The sequence below is a fragment of the Phocoena phocoena genome, chromosome X (assembly GCF_963924675.1).
Source record: "Phocoena phocoena chromosome X, mPhoPho1.1, whole genome shotgun sequence".
Lineage (NCBI taxonomy): Eukaryota > Metazoa > Chordata > Mammalia > Artiodactyla > Phocoenidae > Phocoena > Phocoena phocoena.
The window spans coordinates 72,505,644-72,528,766 of NC_089240.1; the positions used below are offsets into that span (position 1 = coordinate 72,505,644).

At 36.4% G+C, this 23,123-nt stretch overlaps 1 protein-coding gene across 1 annotated transcript in view; it reads right to left on the bottom strand.

The window, feature by feature from the left end:
- Positions 1-23,123, bottom strand: part of CHM (CHM Rab escort protein) — a 211,080-nt gene that overhangs the window by 65,601 nt on the left and 122,356 nt on the right. The window contains exon 9 of the mRNA XM_065900805.1: positions 4,458-4,535. Coding sequence (XP_065756877.1) covers positions 4,458-4,535 — 78 coding nt within the window. The remainder of the gene's footprint in view (positions 1-4,457; positions 4,536-23,123) is intronic.

Genomic DNA, 23,123 nt, shown 5'->3' on the forward strand with positions numbered 1-23,123 from the left:
CGAAAAGACAACCCTCAGAATGGGAGAAAATACCTGCAAATGAATCAATGGACAAAGGATTAATCTCCAAAATATATAAACAGCTCATGCAGCTCAATATTAAAAAAACAAAAAACCCAATCAAAAAATGGGCAGAAGACCTAAACAGACATTTCTCCAAAGAAGACATACAGATGGCCAAGAAGCATATGAAAAGCTCCTCAACATTACTAATTATTAGAGAAATGCAAATCAAAACTACAATGAGGTTATCACTTCACACCAGTTAGAATGGGCATCATCAGAAAATCTACAAACGACAAATGCTGGAGAGGGTGTGGAGAAAAGGGAACCTCTTGCACTGTTGGTGGGAATGTAAATTGATACAGCCACTATGGAGAACAGTATGGTGGTTCCCTAAAAAACTAAAAGTAGAACTACCATACAACCCAGCAATCCCACTACTGGGCATATACCCTGAGAAAACCATAATTCATAAAGACACATACACCACAATGTTCGCTGCAGCACTATTAACGATAGCCAGGTCATGGAAGCAACCTAAATGCCCATCAACAGATGAATGGATAAAGAAGATGTGGTACATATATATACAATGGAATATTACTCAGTCATAAAAAGGAACGAAATTGGGTCATTTGTAGAGACATGGATGAATCTAGAGACTGTCTTACAGAGTGAAGTATGTCAGAAAGAGAAAAACAAATATTGTATATTAATGCATACATGTGGAACCTAGAAAAATGGCCCTGGTTGGCAGGGCAGAAATTTAGACACAGATGTAGAGAACAAACTTATGTACACCAAGGGGGGAAAGCAGCGGGTGGTGGTGGTGTGATGAACTGGGAGATTGGGATTGACATATAAACACTAATGTGTATAAAATGGATAACTAAAAAGAACCTGCTGTATGAAAAAATAAATAAAATAACATTCAAAAATTTAAAAGAATAAATAAACCTTGACCTTTGGGGAAAAAAATGAAAAATAAGATCTAGCTGAAAATAAGCATGCATTTAGTTACATATTCCATATTTCTCCTCTCAACATTGGTATGATACTTTGATGTGTAATCACCACACTAAACTCAATGCTATGATCATTTATGCTTCTATCAGGTTTCCTCAGTGAAAGGTGAAAAGAAAAGCACAAAAAAGGCTATCATCAGTTTTTAATCTTCGTTCATTCATTTAACACAAAGCTACTGCGTATAATGGGTGATCAGAACCTGCCTTGGTTCTGGAGATAAAGAAGTGAGACCCTGACTTTTCTTAGGGTGAATTTACAATCATAAAAGGGGACCTGAGTTGGGGGGCTGGGTTCTGATCTAGTCTGTGGGATCAGGAAATAAACTTAGACCTTAGACCTGAAGCATGGTTAGCTCTTAACTACACCGAAGAGTAAAGGGGATGTCAAGTGTTCCTTATAGGAAAATTGGGGGAAAAAAGGCAATCTAAAACCATAAGGAGACAAATACAAACATCTGCAGATTCCTTGATTAATATGCCAATTACACTTAGAATAAACAATTAGTCAACCTGGATTGCTTAAAAAGAAATGTATGCTGGATATGCCCAAATATAAACTCAAGTTTTTCCCCTCAAAAAATTGTCCCTCACTTTATATTCAAGTCCTAACAAAACATCTCCTATTACTGGTAGGTCTCTCAATTATTTGATTTTGAATGACAAAATAGTATTTGGGAAAGATACATTAGCCTGAGTCACCTTCAATCAATGCTAGCTTTAAATGTTTATAGAGACTCTTTGAGTTGATAGAATGGATATTTTAAAGAAGCAAAATTTCATAATTACTAGCAAAGATATGAATTTACAATTTTGAAGTACTGGTTGTCTCTTAAAAGAAACCTTTTAAAGATCCCATACACAATTTAGTATAGTGAGAATACTGTAGATATCATGAATATTATAAATGCAGGTCAAAGTTTTAACTGTCCCACTATTAAGGAATTAAATAGTTATGGCTTGGAATAAGTTTTCCAGCATGAGAATCATATGCAGAATACAAAATGACTGTATCTTAACCACCCCAAGACAGACAAGAAAAAGATATTCACTGGAATACTGAGGTTCTAGTAAAATAATAATAAACAGCATAAGTAGACATCTTGCTATTTCATTTACATTCATTAAAGTAGACACATACAAGTTGTTTGAACATTTTTTTCAATTTCTCACTGGGATTGAAGATAACCCAGTATGTGAGAATGCACTACATTTGGGCATATAAAACATCTTAAAATAACTTACTTCTAAGTGTTAAGGAGAAACTAAGTACTTTCAGTAACTCAACTGAAGCATGTCATAGCTGGAGGAGACTCGAAAACTACTGCAGAGTCCATCTAACTCATCTTGCAGATAAGGGAACTGGCCCAGAGAAAACTGACTTGTGTCCACTGTCACTCATGGCAGTGACAGAGTTCCATGTCTTCTTTCACTCCAGGGTTACCTGACCATTGCATGCCTTCAGAGTCGTTAGAGAATAACTGTTATGTTTGAGGTCCTTCTACAAAGATGTAAAAGAAATGAATTAAGACCTAGAGTCCCCAGTCCATCATGGAACATAGTACCACTGGCTAAATCCTGAACTTTACCTTACAGATCAGTGTTTCTTAGTGTCATCTAAGGAGAACCTACATTATATTCATTTGGGGGTGTTCCTTAAAACTGAAAATTCCCTGGCTCCACTCTAAGCACATTATCCAATTTCACTCTCTCAGCGTGAGGCACAGAAATGTGTATTTTTTTTTAACAAGTTTACCTAGTGATTCATAGGCACATTAAAATTTGAAAACTACCAAACTTTGGTCGTTAGACCCTTAGCCCTCAGCTATCTGTTGCAACTGAAATCTGCAGCAGACCACAAAGAAGAGTTCTTCTGTTCAGAGTTTGTAATAAAAACTAAGTCAAAGTTAAGGTAAATGTAGCCTTTAGTTCAACAGATGTTTTTACTGTACTAACATATCCTTTTTTTTTTTAAACAAACATGAGCCATGCAAATTCTTCATGTCACTAAAAGTAACGTGTAGGACTGGAATGAGGCCCCCAAAAGGTAAAAGAATCTAAGTAAATAAACACCAAACAAGCAATTCATTATCTGCCTTTCCATCATGGGTACATACTCATGCTTCAAAATGAATGCATAAGGAAAAATGACTCTAAGAGTCATAAAGACAACTATTCCTTCATGAACCTCCACAGAGCCCTTCACGCATCAATATATGAGTATCTTGGGCCTTCAGAGTGGATTTTTTCACTGTAGATTATCATGCTTCATTTACGTAGTACCTTTCTGTTAAATTGCTAAAAGTAAATTATAAGCCTTTAAACCATGTGCCTGTTTTATCTTATAGTAGAGAATTACTTTTCTAAAGCAAATTCACTGTTTAACTATTACATATTCTAGTTGAATTTGTTCTCCACCATATCTTGAAATACTAGTAGTGCACTATAACTGGCTTGTAAGAAGTTAACAGACATTTTATGCCACTTAGACTATAGAGAATTACTGTAAAATGAAAAAAAATACCTTAAAATTTATATTTTTAAGCTTCCAGTTCAAGATATTAAGGTATTTTATGACCTGAAAAATACTATTTCTTTATATACCCCTAAAAACAGTCACACAAGAGATATAGGTCAGTATATGTTTAAGAACATATAACAAAAAAGAAAAATACATAGTAAATTAAATAGCTCCTAAAACTTGATCCAGTTGACCCATTTAAGTTTCAATGTAAAACCCAGATATCGAAGAATACTACTTATTTAGTGTAATTTAGACAACAGCATATGCTAGTAACTAAATAATAAATCCTAGAAAAATATAGCTGAAATATAAAAATACACAGATAAATAGACTGTGCTCAGCTTTCTTTAAAAAAGCAGGTACATCCTTATTTCAATCCTAAACCAGACTGCAGACCTGATACAGTTGTAAAATAATTTATCCTCAGATAACAGGGCAGCATAGTTTATGACAACAATCTACCTAAAAACTCATTAAAGTCTTTTCTCTTGGAGTGACATGCATTATCAGCACAGATTAATCTGATGAGTCTTTAGGTGAGCTCCATTTTTAAAAATGCAATAACAGAGGGCTTTGTTGTCATCTGATGAAAATCAATTAGAGGAGGTAAGGCCATAAGGAAAACTAACATCACTCATCACCCACCCCCGGCAGCTGAAATGATTTGTCTTCCAAGCTTGGATGATCAGGAGCTATAGTCATATTGTAGGGAAATTAATTTAGTTTCTATATTCTGAACTCACTTTCCTTGTTCTGGAGGATGTAAACACAAATTACTTTTAATCAAGGTTGATATGCTATTAATACCAAGGAGGATCTTTGAAGAATCATTTTTTAAAAATCGAATTTAGCATTTTTCACTTGTGCTTGGGATGTAAATATAGGAAGGTAACTTATATCATCCTCACTTTCCAGATTCTTTGTCCACGACAAGGCACTGTACCAAATGGCGAAGACAATAGATTCCACCAAACACTGCACACATCCTAGGAAGAAAGAGAATAGGAAAATGAGGATTAGAATTCTTGAGTTCAAAATTAGGGTAACATAATATTCTTGTAAATATTTAACATTTAATAAATTTAATTGGTCTTAGAGAAAAAAGATTTTGACAATTTATTACCTTTTCTATCATGGTATTAAGAATCTCTCAGAGGTAAGATTAGTAATATTTTAATGCAGCACAGGTAATAGTGCTAATAATACAATGTGGAAGCCTAGAATTGAGACCAAGCCAGAAGTGTCCCTAAGCAAAGTTCAGCTACCCCCAACACCAAACCAGCTACTGACTGAGATACATAGGCTACAAATAGCCTCAAGAGGTGATGAATTAGACCCCCCCCCCCAACAGAAGTGACCGCAAATAAATGTTAAGGAAGAAACAAGCAGGGAAAGCTCTGGAGATTTACCATAAAAGTAAGCAAAAACTAAACCAGGAACTGAAAACCAGAGCAGTAAGCACAAGAGTTAATGCTACAGAAGCTCTAAGAAGTTTGCCTAACTCATGAATCTAAGGGCTGGGGTTTTAATGCCCGCCCACATAGGGAAAAGAGAGGCCTTAGGATCCAAACAAGGCAGGGAGTGGAGAATAAGATATTCTCTAACAACACCTGGATCCTTAAAAGGACTCAGTGAAAAGGTGATCGAGGTAGAAAATCCAATGACTACAAGAGAGAGAAAACATAAGAAATTGTTTTACCTAAAGCCCTGTGTGGAAGAAGATATATATATATATATATATATATATATATATATATATATATATATATATATATACCTCTATATTTATAACCAGTGGTCTGCTCTCACACAGGTTGGGAATTTGAAATTACACTACTACATGATCCAAGAAACCCTTAACCAATAAAACATCACTAAAGTGGCTCTGGGTCAGTAGTAACCCCTGGAAACTTGGTGGAAGCAACCGCTAAAACTTTCTGGAGCAATATGACCTCAACCCACGCCACATGAGATTGTCACAGAGTTCCCTTATGATGAGTTTATAATCTAAAATTATACAACAGATGAAGAAACACATCTTATCCTGAGTGAGAATTACTGGACACAATAAACAGCAGGATTAGATTCCCAAAACACTTTACTTAGATAGTAGAGCTATCACAGATTATAAAATGGGTATGCTTAAAAGGGATGAATTAAAAACATAAGAATGATGGAAAGTCCAGGAAGAAGACTGTGGTAGGCTGAATAATGCCCCCATTACAGATGTTCACATCCTAATCCCTGCAACCTGTGGATATGTTCTCTTACACAGCAAGAGGGTCTCTAAAGATGTGATTAAATTAAGGATCTTGAGCTGGAGAGGTTATCCTGGATTGTCCCAGTGGGTGTGATGTCATCGGAAAAGTACTTTAAAAAAGGAAGCAGAAGGGTCAAAGTCAGTGAAGATTTTGAGGATGGAAACAGAGGTCAGAGTGATGCTACTGCTAGAAGGGGGTCACAAGCCAAGGAATGTAGGGGCCCTATATAAGCTGGAAAAGACAAGAAACAAATTCTCTCCTAGAGCCCCAAGAAGGAAGATAGCCCTGCCTACCCATTTTAGACTTAAGACCTCCAGGACTATAATATAATAACTTGTATGGTTTTAAGCTAATAAGTTTGTGGTGATTTGTTATGGCAGCAACAGCAAACTAATATAAAGACTTCTAAGTATATGAATATGATTATGACAGACGTGGCATTACAGACCAGTGGGGAAAGAATGGACCATTGAACAAGTGGTTTTGAGACAACTGTTTCACACCATATTCAGAATCAATCCCAGGTAGATGAAAGGTATAAATATAAAATGCAAAGCTTCTAGAATATAGGAGGATATACATTTGAGCTCAGGGGAAAGAAATATTTCTTGAATAAGATACAAAAAGCAAAATCATAGAGAAAATCTTGAAAAAAATGAAGTATTTTAAAATTATAAAGATCTGGACAACAAAAGAAAATGAAAAGCCACAGGCTAGGAAAGATATGTGCAAATATCTTACAAATTATTTAAAAATATCAGTTTGGATAATAATTTGGCCATGTCTAACAAAGTTGACGATGCATACGCCTACAGTGCAGCAATTCTATTAGGCATAAATCTTACAAAGACTCTTAGACACATATACAAAAGAAGACATGTATAAAAATATTTGTTGCTGCATTTTTTTTAGACAGCAAAACATAGTGGTTATGGGGAAGGATTCTGACTGCCTGAGTTTATACCTCAGCTATTCCACCTACTGACTGTGTGACCTTGAACAAGGCATTTAGCCTCTATGTATCCTATTTTCTTCATCTGTAGAATGAGAATAATAGTATTTATATCACAGAGGATTCTTCTGGGAATTAAATGAGTTAATATTTGTAAAGAAGCTACACAGTGCCTGTCATACAGCATTACATAAAGCATTAATTAAATAAATAAATAGAGGTACTACTTGATATACATCACATGCAACTCAAATGTCCATCAAGAGGAGAATGAACAAAAGAAAATGTGGTATATTCATATGTGTAATAAAGAATTTAACCTGGCCCACAAAGACGTCTGGCCTTTGTTCTTGGCTTCTGGGAGGTTATCTCTAAGCCCTTGGAATGCCAAGCCTAAAAGAAGTGTCCTTGTTTGTGTGTAGCCCTTGGGTCACCAGACAGTCTAACAATATGACTTAGGGTGAGGGCTGGCCACACCAGAGAGTCTTAGGGTGGGGACTAGTCATGCCAGAAAGACCAAAGTGTGATTTAGGGTGGAGACTTTGGGAACTGTGGTATTTCAGTTAACCTCTGATGGGGCTGGAGACTGAGATCAGCCCCATGGGCAAATCAGTCACACCTGAGTGATGGAGCTCCAATGAAAACTCTGGACACTGAAGCTCTGCTGAGCCTCCCTGGTTAGCCATCCTCTGTGCATACTGCTATACAACAATAAGAGGAGAATAACACGGGGAGAGGACAACTGAAAGCTCCACATTTGGAACCCCCCTGTACTCTATCCTACACACTTCTTCCCTTGACTGATCTCAAGCTATACCCATTCCCTGTAATAAAGTATAATGGTGGGGCTTCCCTGGTGGCACAGTCGTTGAGAGTCTGCCTGCTAATGCAGGGGACACGGGTTCGAGCCCTGGTCTGGGAGGATCCCACATGCCGCAGAGCAACTGGGCCCGTGAGCCACAACTACTGAGCCTGCGCGTCTGGAACCTGTGCTCTGCAACAAGAGAGGCCGCGATAGTGAGAGGCCCGCACACTGTGATGAAGAGTGGCCCCCGCTCGCCGCAACTGGAGAAAGCCCTCGCACAGAAATGAAGACCCAACACAGCCAAAAATAAATAAATAAATTTAAATATATATATATATATATATTTAAAAAAAATAATAAATAAAGCATAATGGTGAGTTAACAGCTTTTAGTGAGTCGTGGGAGTCCCTCTAGTGAACTATCAAAACTGAGGGTCGTTTTGGGAATCCCCCAAACATGCAGTTTGTGTCAGAAGTGTGGGAGGTCTTGTGGGGACTACACCTTCTAACTGTACAGTTGGCTTAATCTCTCACATTGTACTACGGAATACTATAAGCAGTTTAAATGAATGAACTACAGCCCCATCTATCACCAGGGATATATGGCAAAAACATAAAAATTGAGTGATAATAGCAAGTTGGGGAAGAATATATCCAGAGTGATATCATTTATAAAAAGTTTTAAAACTTTATATGTAAAATAATACTATATATATATACACACACACACAATATCATTTATGGACACATATACATGTAGTAAAAGTAAACAAACATTTAAGGGAATTAGGAACATGAAATTCAGGATAGTAGTTATCTCTGAGAAGGGAAAGAGTGAAAGCTATACTGAAGGTTTCAATTGCTCAGTTTCTTTAAAAAATATATTGAGAGCAAATATGGCAAAATGTTAAGATTTGGCAAAACTGTGAGTGGTTACATGGGTGTTCTTTATATTATTCTCTGTACTTTCTGAAACATCCTTAAAATACTTCATAACCAGATTATAATAAAAATATAAATGAGTGATACAGATAAGTGACTCTTTCTAAACATGGCATAATATTCTTATTGTATTTCTAAATTCAATCATTTTAATAGCTATGACCAAGCTAATTAAGTTAGGTAATAATTCCTTCTGGTATAGAACAACGAGGAAATCAGGGATTTTTTTCCCATTGAAAAATTTAGACCAATACAAGAAATGGCACACTAGAGCAAGCAAGCAAAATTTCATGTGTTCAGAAACCCTTTAGACTGCAAATTGTACCCAGGACATTAGCTACAAGATATTCTCTTCTCCTTGCTAATCTTGTTCACCAGTCACATATCAAATTATGAAACAATATTTATTACCTGCGTTGGTACACCTGGTACTATTTGAGACATTGTACTCAGATTCTAAAGAGTGTTAGATGAGGTCATATTTCTGCTGGACTGTTTAGCTACATTTCTCAAGTGATATTCTGCCTCCTGTTATTGGTAAGGGAATACTGATACAGTGAAATTGATGTGATCAAGACAAACAGCCCAACTTTCACCATCAATTTCCTGATGATATTGAAGGAGATCATATGCACATGAAATGTTACTGGCCCACTAAAAATAAATAGGCTGAATTAGGTTAAGGCCCCAATATGGACAAGCAAGTTAAAAGTATGAACCACACAATTAACATTCTCATTAGCTTGGGGATATCTTTTTCATGTGAATAGTTGCACCAGTGTTTCCAACTTCCTCATAAGTAGCTACAGATGAGCTGTTACCAACTGACCTGTGGAGTTTTTCATTTCAGTCAGACTGGTGCATGTTTCTCTCTCTCTCTCCCTCTCTCCCTCTCTCCCTCTCTCTCTCTGTCCCTCTCTCCCTCTCTCTCTCTCCCCACCCCAACACAAACATCAATTCCCCGTCGGGGGAAAAACAATTTTAAGTATCTTCTCAGATTGCAAGAAAGGCAAGGAGATCAAGTTCAGAATTAGTCAGAGATTGTATAAGGTTAAGAAATCATAAAACATTATGTCATAGACTATTACAAGTTTATCAAAAGCATGAGAAATCCACTTAACTAAAAAGAAATGCAATTTTCTAGAGACCTCCTTTCATTATATATTGCACTTGTTTATGAAACACATTGCTACTTTGGTATATAATATTATCAAGTAACTTTTTGTTTGAAAATTCATTTCTATGAAGTTTTTATGGTAAATGAGACCTCTGAAAAATACATTTAAATATAAAATGCAACAGAGGCATCTATATTTATTTTAGTAAGCCATGAAAAAATTACCAGGTTTTCAAAAACATGATTTATTAACAGTGGACATATACTATATGGAAGAAACATAAGAACGTAAAGATGTTAAGAACTGGTTTGTGAGGATGATGGTGAATATTACAGAGGAAGAAGTACAATAATGACACTGTCATGATAATCCAACAAATTTCCTTTTAATTTTAAATGAGAACATAGGAAGTATTTTGTGCTCTTGGAAAGATGACTTGATATCTTCTATAAGTGTCTGTAACTGCAAAAGCATACAGTTGTATGTATATGTGTTTTTCATACTGCTTCTCACTGGCTTTTTTTCCCATACAGCAGGTTTACTTGTTACGGGAGCTATGTGTTGCTCACAATGGTGGCATTTGTTCTTTCTCACTTCAGTATTTTCATCAATGTACCTAGTGCCCAAGTGACAAAAAACAGTGTTTTGTAAAAAGTGCCGGGCAAAATGATGGGATTGATGAAAACTCCTCTGTGTGATATTCTTATGAAGCATTTTCACATTTAGTCTTTTAAAAAAATGTTTGTGGTTAGGGGAGAGCTACTTGGTGGCAAGGAGCCACTGAGGAACTCTTTTATGAGTGGGTAAGAAGCACAACAGCAGGCAGTTCTTGAGAGCTGCATGCAAAACTCATTTACATGAGAAGTAGGGAATTACATGAGAAGTGAAGAAATAACTGTTGGCTACATAGTGGTCTTTGGTGCACACAGTCAATAATAATAACAATACAAATAATCATCATGGCTAGCACTGAATGCTCACTAAATACCAGAAGCTTTACATGTATTAACACATTGTATCCTACAAATCCATGAGGCAGAGTTTTAGAGATTTGGAAACTGAGGGAAAGAGAGGTCAAGTGACTTGCTTAAGGTCATTTAGTAAATGGTACTGCTGAATAAAAACTCAGGCGATCTGGCCCCAGTGGCTTCTCAGTTAACCATCATACAAACTGCTTCACTGTCAGTACCATCCTTTTTGGTGTTATGAAGGAAAGCAACATGGAGTCAGATAGTCAAAGTTACTCTTAGAGTTGTTCTAATTCCTGAAGAGTTGTAAAGATTATTACAAAGAGTAAAATAACTCCTCAATTTCTACATTGTCTCCTAAAAAGTACATGTTTATTCTCTATCTGTAATGTTAAATGGATTATGTGTGACTGCATTTTAGTTAGAACATAAGCTCAGAGTAAGAGTAACCATGGAAGTACTCATCTTTAGAGTACCTAGCAAATTATGAATACTTTGCAATTCACATTTTAAAAAGTGATTTATAAAGTATATATTGGTAAGCTAGAGATTTTTAAACAGAAAAAGTGCTGTTAGTAGAAAGAAAACATTTTACCATTAATTCTTTGGGAGGTAGTAAGTTTCTACAAGACACGTTTTCTTCCAGTGCATTAAATGGCAGCCTAGTGATCCAAGGGTTAACATGCCTTTTGATGGAAAATTAAGCTGCCAAAGATGGTGAACATCAATGACTAAGATGCCAGTCAGGTCCCAGATTTCCCAGTTCATATCAGCCATCCTGGGGCCTAACATAATGCCTGGCAAGACAGCTCTGTACATCTACCTTCTAGAGTGTACTATGGGGCTAAGAGGCAAGAAAGTATACATTTTATGGGACTTAAAAAAATCTACAAACATACTAAATACAGTAGGTAATACTACCAAAAAAAAGTCAGTACAGAAATACATTTGAAACACTTTATCAAATGCCATTATAAACAAACCAAACAAAAAAGTCCATTATAAGAGAGTTCTGAGTGACCACTGATCATCATCACTGTGCTTTAGTGACACTTCAGCTTAACCTGTACTGATACAGCAGAAGTTCCATTCAACAGTAATTAGGCAAGTCTAAGTTTCATGAGAGACAGACAAGCTTCAGTGATTCCATCTATCCATACAAAGTTCAACTGCGGTTACTTATTTGTAACTATATTCAGACACATACATCTATCAGAGCACTACATTTAAAGTAACACATTGAGCTTTCCATCATGTTTAACCAGTGCCTGCTGGTCTGAAAAACCTGTATGAGGAGGCTTACACGTAGGTATATGTGTTTATTTTTAAATATTTAAATACACACATACATACAGTGGGTCCCAAACGTCTTAGTGCTGTTGACACACACATACTTTTAATATATATTACATAGAATATAGTATGTTTATGGGTTATATACTTACATTGCATATTTATACTACTACATCATGTTAACTGGTTACATATTTATATTACTTAGCAGGGTGTTTACTTATACTACCATCCTTTTTTCCCTTTTTTTCTACTTTCTTCCAGCAGGAAGTAGGGAGAAAGAGGGTGACTGTATAGTGGGTGTCAGAAATGAATGATGCATTTTTGCTGTAGTTGGTCTGTCTCCTGGGAATAAAAAATTGGGCAGCATGTAAGTCACAGCATCATCTCCCCCCTCCACTCAATATCTCCCCAACAACTGAAGCTAGTGTCATCCAACTCAGCATAGATTTCCTATTGGCCCAGAACTGAATGCTTTCTTGAGAGCAAGAGCTACACAATAGGGAATGATTCCTGCAGCCTCAGGAAACAGTTATGTTCATAACAATCCCAAGCTAGGCCTCATCCCTTGCTATAAGTTCTTGGGATTCATTACTATGAAGTTTTAGACTATGCAGCAAGACCATGAAAAAAGAAAGAAAAACAAAAACAAAAACAAAAACACCTCAAATGAGTGCTCCATTACAACGTGGTCTCATTCACAGTGATCCAGTATGACCAAAAAGGCACACCCTACCTAATATTGGTCATGGTGATAGAACCCAAAGGAACTTGTTTGGGAAGCAGTGATCACCAAAACTAAAAGGTCACTAAAAGTCAAGTGTAAAATCTCAGTCATGATGTATAAATTGCACAGAGATCAAGAGATCACCTCTTAGAGGTGGTTGTGCAATCCACATGTATGGTCAACCTCTGGAGTCAGGCTGCCTAGGTACCTATCTGGATTCCCCCACTTACTAGCTGTGTGACTATGCTTCAGTTCTCAAGACTATAAAATGGGGATAATAATAAAACCTACCACATAGGGTTGTTGCGTGGATTAAATGAGATAATGCCTGTGAAGTGCTTATTTTGTGCCTGATACACCGTAAACATTCAATAAATTGTAGCTTTTGTTGGCTATCACCTTCTATAGCAAAGAGGACAATGATTAAAGACTGTACCACCCATGTGGGGTTTATAAGGCTAAACTGCCATTACTATGAGAATCTGCCTCCAGGTGTTCAAGGCCTGTAGTTTCCTCTAATACAATTTAAGCAACTTAGGTACCACCTGGTCAAGTCAACTACCTTCCCCAGAGGAAACTGTGACAGTTGTAAGAGAACTGCTGATGCTGATGAACACTGAGATTTATTTCTTCATTCCCAAATATTTATGAAACTAGGCCTACTATGCATCAGCTACAGTTCTGGATATTAGGGATATAAAAGTCAACAACACAAACACTGTCCTTGCTGACGCATAACTTATCTAGTGCACAAGAGAGACAAGAAATAAAGTAATAGTAGACAGTGGTATGTGTTTTGAAATAGTAAAACAGGATAACGTGAGGGTGATACATGGGTCTGAACATTAGATAGGATAATCAGGGAGAGCCTCTTTGAGGAACTGATATTTGAGCTGAGACCCAGGTGACCAGAAGACATCAACTATGTGAAGATCTGGAGAAAGAATATACTAAGCAGAAGAAACAGCAAACTTGAAACTTGGAAATGCAGAGTAGCTTGGTGTATTTGAGGAAGAGAGACAGCACCAGAGGGGTTGGAATGTAGTGACTTAGGGAGAAATATCATATGAAATGGGGTCACAGAGATAGCCAAGGTCTTGACCATGCAGGGCTTCAAAGGCCACAGCAAAGACTTTGAATTTTATTCTAAGAACAATGAGAAGCCACCAGGTTTTGAGCAGGACAGTTACATAATCAGACTAGTATTTTTTTAAAAAATGAGCCTGGATGCTGTCTGGAGAATTGTCAAGGGGGCAAGAGTGGAAAAGGGGAGGCCAATTATGTCTGCAGTAGACCAGCGAGAGATGATGGCGGCCTGAAGCAGGGTCATGGCAACAGAGACGAAGTGGAGAGATTGGGGACGTATTTGAGACATAAAGCTGACAAGAATTGCTGATGGACTAGATGTAGCAGGAAGATATCTTCCTGAAGACAAGTTTAAGGTAATGCACATATCCATGAGAGCAGTCTCCCCTCTGAAGTGTGTAACAATCAAATCCAACTGCTCAAGTCTGGTACAGTCTTCCCGTACAAGCAGCGCTTTGAAGGGCTCCTGCAGAAACCCTCTTCCTCCAACTGGGGTGTGGTTATTAGAGTCAGCTATTTGTTACAAACTCAACAATCACTAACTCCTGACCATTCAACAAAATTACTACGTAATACTAATTTCTACATAGGAGGGCACAATGAACGGATTAGTTTCTGTGCTTTCAAGGAGTTACCATGGGCCTGGAAGGGCACAGCATTATTAATGATTCAAGAAATTATATGGTATAAGTATCTGAGTCAGTGGGTCTTTTGATGCAAATTTCACACTCACTGAAAAAGTTGTGGGCAGATGGATTGCCCTTTAGGCACTGCCGTCACTCTGGGACGGCATTATCATCATGCTTAACTTAGAAAAAGCTGTCAAAAAGCAATACATAACCTTCAGAAAACTCACTCCCAGAAACTGCCCCTATTTTATAGATCTTAGCCATATATCTAGCTTCCTCTGTTCTTGGTGACATTCTGTAGATGATATATTCTTTTTTTTTCCAGCTTTTCCAGCTGTCCTTAAATTTAACTTTCTATAGGAAAAGTCACAATAAAACTATGTATTGGATGACAGAAACAGATCTGTATTTAATAACTGCACCAGGGGCCCAGAATAAATTATCATAAATTACAGAGTACAAGTCATCATTCAATCTTTAAAAAATAAAGTCTTCCAAAAATACTGGGGGTCAATTTATACGCTTGGGTCACAATCTAGGTTCTGTATCTACAGTTCTTGTGTAAAATGGCTCCCTGGTTTGTAAAAGGGCCAGAATCACCATGCCAACTCAATGATTCTTCAATACAGACCATCACAATGACATCCACAGAGCTTTTAATGAAAAAGCACTGGTGTTTCCTGACTACTCTTTAAACATATTATAAACTAAGCTCTTGATAAAACTGAATTTTTCAGTCTGAACACTCAGGCTAACAGTCTCATGTTTCTTATTTGCCACATGTCTGCTAAGGCAAATTCATTTAAAAATAGATCTTTCAAATTCAAAAGAAAGTCTTTTGTTCAAACTTTTGGGATGTAGCAAACAAGTCTACAGTAAACCAACTTATGTTCTCCATGAGATTTCTTTTGATTAATCTCCTTCCTCAGACTTTCTCTGTTTGACATTCTATAAATGACATACTCATCTCTTGTTTGAATAATCCTTATTCAAACCCTTGATCCATTTTCCTGCGTAGTCTTCAAAACTCAAATTGTACAAATAACACAGGTAAAAAGGCATCAATTTTGAATCAGGACAATAACATACTCTTTTATTTCTAATGACCTTTATGATTATGTCAAGTATTATGTAAGTCTTTCTGAATGTAGACACAAGAATACCCAAAGTAAATATCTTCAGAGATCCCTACATAATGACTCCTGGATCCCTTTCATGAGTTGAAAAATATGTGCACAGCCATCTTCTCAGACATAGTCTTTCATGCTATTTTCCTGCCTTCTCACATTGCCTTGTCCAACAGTCCTTCAGCTAATACTCTTCAGCTTAGTATTTTACTGTCTACAAGCTCTCAGTGTCAACTATAAATTGGGAAGCAACTGGGAGAGTTACTATGCTGACCCCACAATCATTTATAAAAATGTTAAAAAAAAAAAAAAAACTAAACATTGATTCTTAGGAGAGCCTGCTGTAAAAATCTCCCCATGCAAGTAAGAGCTCATTTAAACCACCCGTTTGTTTCCTCCTTCCTGTGTTTAAACTAGATCTCTCTGCATGACTAAACATTATCCCCAACCCCATGGGGAGAGGACATTTTTTAAAGCAGTCTTTGGTATAAAATGTTATCAAAGGCTTTTTGAAAATCTAAACTGTTCACTGGCTCCGCCTCGTTCACACCTTATTTACCCCTCTCAAAGAACCCTGTTAGATGCTGAGGTATAATTACCTCACAAAAACCATGTTCTTTCCTCCTGTGGGTTATTATATGTTCAATAACTTCACCCTTTAGCTATTTATTACAAAACTGGCTCTCAAGTCGAATAGTTAGCCTTATTCCTCTGTGGTTCCTTGGGCTCCTTCTTTAAACTATGCACCCTCTACACCTCTACAAACCAAAGCAATTGATTTCCTTCAACTGCCCCTCCCAACCTGAACCCCTGCCCAAGCCTGTCACATTTTAAACTGAGATGGTTCACACACAAAAGTGACCCAGGCCTCTGCGATCCCAGATCCTTTCATTTTTCTCCTTTGTTGGCAATTCATATAGTAAAATAAAACAAAGTAGAGTCACTTCTGTTGGACAAATCCTAGAAAAGGCCTGCATACCTTCTCAGTTCAAAGGTTAACGGTACTGGCCTGGGACCTGAAGGTAGAGCTGTCAGCCATGATTCACCTCGGGCTGTTATGAGACTGAAAGTGCTCAAATTACCCAACCAGTTACCTGCCCTGCACTAATTTGCAATAGATGCAAAAGTATTAAGTCATGGACTTAGCCCTCTGTTAAGCATATGAGACAAATGACATTACTAAGTGCAATAACTAGAGAAAAATTGAAGATTATATTATGTGGTAGAGACTAAAAGCATTCTAAAAGGGAGTTCAGAGAAGGAAGAGGTCAACATGTTGGAGGAGGCAGAATTACAGAATGTCAGAAACAGAGAAAACCTTTACAACAGCTGGACCAATTCCCTGTTACAGAACATCAGAGAAGTTAAACTACTTGCCGAAAAGCACACAGCTTCTTTCAGCCAGAGGTACTGGAAGATCTGATGGCTGGGCCTGAATCAAGCCTTGGAAGAGGAATAGGGTAGGCTGTTAGGGGTGGGGGCAGACTCTAAAAGGTGAGAAAATATAAGGAAATGTAGAAAGGTGAGAATGTATATAGATATCTGAATAACTGAATGGATGTACAAACTGGGGAATGACAAGAAGGAGTTGAAGGATCAAATGATTATGGAATGGGGTTAAAAGGTAGGTAGAAGCGTTGGATCTGATGTGGCAGACAACAGAATGCCACTGGAAGTGACATGTCATCTCAATGAAGGTGGCAGATACTGGGAGCAGGAGGACTGCTAAGGGTTACAGCAGGAACTCAGTTAAGTGATAAGTCCTGGATCATGGCAGAAGAGTGGAAACTGAGGAAAGCATAACTCTAGGAAATTGAGAAGAAATAACACAGTAATTAGGACTGAGTCAAAGGTTAACCCCAGAATTTCTAGGCTGTCAACTTGTGACAAGAAAAATATCGCTGGAATGCTTGTGGTTTCCTTAAGGGGTGCTCAATTTATATAGTAACTCAAAATCCAAGTTTAGACTTCGGAAATGGTATGCGCATGGTATAAATACACTACCTACCACAGTTGCTAACTATGAGTTTGATGTAATGAAGAAGAATTTTAGAATGGCTATAATAATTTTCGAAAAATCTCAATTTGGTGAAAAATATCAGCCTCTTAAATGCACAAATAAAAATTGTCATTTATCTATTGCAAGGAGTTGCCAGCTGGAAGTCCATAGGATAAATCTGCCTGTAGATAAGTTTTGTATGACATCACAGTTAAAAAAAATTCCCTTGGCAAAAAACGATCTGGATCTCTAGCTTCTTTGAATAAGAGAAAATCTGACAACAATGGGTCTGCAATTGAGACTTAGGGTCGTATAGCAGCTGCTCCCTTTAGGTGCATCCTGTGCTCAACAGTTCAGTGTGGTTGCTACTACTCCCACCATGTCCTTCCCAACTTCACTTCCTTTCTGTGACCTGATTCGTCCCTGGAGACATTTGTCATTGCAATCCCTATGCCTCAGTTGTTCACTAAGTTTTCTTTTGATATTTTTATTTACCTTGTTATGAATGTTCTATGTTAAACGACTATTATTCAGGATGTTGTTCATTATAATTTAAAATAAGGATCTTCTTATTTTAAAGAAAAAGAAATCCATTAAAGACACAGCAAAATGCAAATGTTAACAGAATTGGTAGAATTCTGACAGTGTTCATTCATTTTATTAGCTATAGAAGATACTGAAAAAGGGAAAGGTATTTGATGTTCTGAGGTGGCCACAATTTATTTTTCTGAAAACCAGTAGGGTGTTTCCATTTCAAATTGACTGTAACAAGAAATGGAGGAATCTTGGGAAAGCCTGTGAATTATCTCAGCTTCCTTTAGATTAAAAAAAATCTACCTATGAGAGGCAGTGTTAAATCAAAGGTTAAACCTTATTTTGAATTCCTCTTACTTAGAATGCTAACACATTTTATACTTCAGTTATTTACTATTTAATACAGATATTCTTCGTACTTTTCAGACATTAAAATTAACACAATGAAAATACAAATTTGAAAAATAAGCAATGGTCATTCATGTGAAATTCATATCTGGGTCTGCCTAATGACAGAGAATAAAGACAATTTTCCTCACTTGTGAACATGTCTTCCTCTGTCAAACTAAAAGGAAAAAAAGAAAAATGTTACTTTCAAAGATAACAAAATAAAATAATTATACTGCACATTAATTAGAAAAAATGACAACTTGTTTTCTAAGTTCACAAAGTCTCGGATTTTTTTCAAATATAAATTTATTTTAATAGGCTCTGACAGATGTAATGCTTGACTGCACAAAGCTGTGGTTAGAGTTTAAGTATCATCAGCTATGAGTGATGGAGATCTACCATTCCCGTACACGCAACTGTAAAAAATACAAAGCTCAGCAGCAAGAAATTTCTCATTTGTCCCACTGTAATTAAGTTAAAAAGAACATGCGAATCCAAGTAAATAAGTTCCTGAAGAATTAAGAAGCACTGAGTCTAATGAGATATATTTTTTCTGTTTCATATATTAAACTGCCACTTCAATTACTTGTTTATAACAAGCTCAAATAAAATTCATAAAAGCAACATAATATCTATCCAATATATTATTCAGATAATTGTATATATTTGGAGCATAACCTAACTCTTTGATGCCATTAACCCCAAACAATAGACATTTAAACTGACAGAAGTCTAATTGAGTACTGCTTCCAACAGTGATTTAGATTTTACTGAGAGCACATCAACACTGTACTCACTTTCAACTTTGCCCTGGTGACATCAAATTGTATTACAGATAAATTAACAGTTGTGAAAATTTTTGGCTGGTAGCCCTTATCCTACATAGCCTTTAAAAATCCAATTTTAGTGCCTATCAAGGTAGGAATCAGCAGTGGTAATTTTTTTTAATACAGCTGCAAAACAATAGGACCCATTAATAGCTGAACTTTTGACAGCACTATTCATGATGATTTATGAGTTTGTATATAATTTGATTATTCTATTAATTCTGCTGATTACTGCTTCAGCTAATAAACTGAAGGTCACTTCCAAAATAAATCTTCATTACATTTCACAGAAAGTAACTGCCTCCAACTAGTTGTTTTCTCTAATTAAAAACTAATGTAACAAGAAAATAAGACTTCAGGGTTACTGCATCTGTTGCTACAAGAAAAATGTACTGTGTGGATATAATGTTCCCAGGACAAATCCAACAAAACAGAAAGTATCTCTTCATCTAATTTCTTTACCTTCAAAATGGAATAACTATTTTATACATATTCATTTGTACTAATTTTGAAATTACAAGAATAAAATCTGAACTGTATTAGTGCTTGAGAATTTGAAAACAAAGAATCTTTGAAAATATTCTTCAAATTCATTAATGTAAAATGTAAGGTACTGTTTTCATTTCTAAAATTATAAATGTGGGATTCTATTCAATATATATGAAAAATGAACAGTAGGTCTTTGCCTTAACCAGAGTTTTTCCTAAAGGTGGCAAGAGACCTTCTCTGCCGCTTAAGATAAATACTGGGCACAAGGCCCTGACAGCTTTGGAGGGAGATCAGAGGAAAAATGGCAAGGGCTCTCATTAATGTATTATTCTTATTTAATCTATTTTTACACACAGAACATTCTGTGTCCTGGATTTAATGCTTCATTTTATTACTTTTTTTAAAGTTCTCTAGACCTTCAGCTGAGGTACTATCATCAAAGCTATTGAATCATACAACTACATCAAACCAATAAAGAAAATTAAACATGATGCATATTTTTCCACAGAAGTCAAAAAGTAATCCTCAAACAGGAAATCATATTTCAAAAGATAGAAAGTTTGCATGTAAGAAATTATTGGGACACAGAGATGCTACAAAGAGCAGGTAGCAGTGATTTGTATGCTCACCCATGGCCTCAATTGGGGTACTGTCACAAAGTCCACTCTAACTTGCTCATTGTGTCCTGGTCATATTAACCTTTCTATAACTCAGAAGACACCACCTTAGACCTTTGACACAGTTCCCGCTGCCTAGACTCTTTCCTCAAATCATCAAAAGCTGAAAGGGTACAATCTGTGGTGTCACTACACTCAAATGCCACCCCGAGTGGCCTTCCCTGACCATCACAGCATCTAATGGGGCACATCCCTGCCCCGACCAACAGTCACTTCCTTCCATATCACCCTGTATTTTCTGCACAGCACATATAATTCTCTTAAATTTTGTCTACTGTCTTTCCATCCAACACTCTTCAACATCCCCACCCCACCAGAGACGTTCTGTTTCCAACAATGTATGTCTAGCACCTACAGAAAAGCTAGTATAAAGCATTCAATACATGCATTTATTAAATTAATTTTTATTCTAAATTTGCATATGATAAAACAGAGAGCCCAAATTTATAGTCAACGCTCTCCTAACTTTTCATGTAAAAATGTATTTGTTTTAGGTCTTTGGTAAAAAACTCAGTAACTGTGACCCAGTGAGTGAGTGACTGAGTGTGTGCGTGTGTTTGAGGGTGTGTGACAGTGTATGGGTATTTAGACAAAACGCATATGGCTACCAAAGAATGCACAAAAACTGCCAGTGTATTGGCGGTAACAAACATAATGAACACTCTTACTAGGTTCCTCGTGATCAAGAGTACACATCTGCAAGACACGTTAGTGGCTCAATCTTTGGCCAGGGAAGATATCCATTTCCAAGAGGACATATTCAGTGGAAAGGAAAAAAAATGAGATCAGAACCAGTTTAAGTCTCAAGGTCTCAGAAACTTTTTGCCTTTTACAGGTTTATTTTAAACTTTCTAATGTAGAAAAAGCTGATTTCAGTGAAACTTCAAGTTTCTAGTTTAATAATCATAATAACTAGTATTCTTTACTCTTGTAAAAAAGTAGTACATAAACATATAAACACTGAACTGTTTTCTACACTATTCCTACATTCTGGGAAAAAATGCTTCGACTCTGATAATTTGACCTTGGAAATATACACTCTTCTTCCCAGTCCTCACTGGAACCTTGTGAAAACACATAAAAAAAAAAAGAGGGTGTGTGTAATCCTTTCCCATAACTTAATTTCCCCAGTATATGGACTCAAGCACACATCTTTTAACTCTAATGGGAAATTCAAGTTTTTATCAAGTTATTTACAGGAGGATCAGTTTTTTCCTTTGTTAATAAACAATGTAAATATTTAAAAAGGCAAAACGTGCTTACAACACTAGAAGCCACGGTAGGGAAAAAAAAAAAGCTTTAACATTCTCAGACTTAGACAACAACAACAAATTTGTTTATCCAATGATACTTACCATATTGAGCAATCTGGAGGAACTGTTTTAGTTTTCAAGCATTAGAGTAGTTTTGACACTATGCACAAATTAAGGCTGGGATACTAAGTAAATAACAGGATGGTCAAAGTAAAGAGGATAAATGTTATGAAGGCTATTTTAAAAACCAAAATGATTCAAAGTAATTCTGATTTAAAAAAATTATCTCATCAACTTAATTTTTACATTCTTCATACCTTCTATACTGTCTAAATTTCTTATCATAAGCATGGATATTCTGATAAGCAGAAAGAGAAAAAATTATCTCCTTTTAGGAAAAAAATAAAGCTCAACTTGCTGCAAGGTATAACCAGGAAGTGTACAGTAGCACGTTAGGAAAGAAAACAGCAAAAGAGTAAACAGAATCTGAGGCTTACTGAATATATGCACTGCTGAAGATACATCTTTCAATTGGCTTTATGGAACTAAAAATACATAAAAATCTAGAACCACAGAGATAGTTCATATATCTTATATACTATAGTTCAGATATCTTATAAACTATTTTTTTCTTCTGAACAAGACATCTAAAATTATGTTTTCCTTTATTCCTAGAACACAAGGAAACATACATATTGGCTGTTAATAAGCTACCTTCCATTTGGTAAGGTAAAAGTGATAAAAGCCATCACTCATAGGTGAATTCCAGATTTTGTATGAATTTTATGCTCAGTTTAATAACATAGTGGTTCTCAACCTTGGTATTCTGCAAGACAGTGTGCCTTAAGTTTGTGGGAGAAAAAAAAAAGGTGGCGTTACAGTGAGACTCATGCAGAGACTATAGCCTCTCAACTAGGCCAAAGCCTGAGTGGGTCAAACATGCAAAAGGATGGATGCACCATGAATGCTGACAAAGAAAGGGGTTGAGAACTACTGGTTGTCTAAATATCCTATTCTTAACAAAACAAGAAAGCATCCTACATCACAGAGAACCTCAAAGCTGCCCAAGTACCTTTCGCTATGCTTTTGTGCTTTGCTGTCTTCGGCGTCCTTTTTGCTACCATGATTTTATTTCCCACAGACAAGTAGCGTGTTTTTCTCATACCATTTCAACATATTAACTACATGCTCCAAACTGACATTAAGGAATTGAACTCACTTACGTTTTCAAACTTAGCTTTGTATCCCTAGAGAAAACATTCCTACTTAGGGGAGATTTTACCTATGGTTTGACATCTTCCAGGAGGAACAAAATGCGTAGAAGCTCAAGCTTAATCTGCAAGGTTGACAGATTCATTTTCTTAATCTCACTAACTATATATCATATATGAGGGTATTTAAAAAACCTTTCTGAATGCAGTGATCAGGCCAATTTTATTAGTATTCTGTGACTAAGATCATTTCCATAAAGAATGGTTAACAGCAGAAACATTCAGTC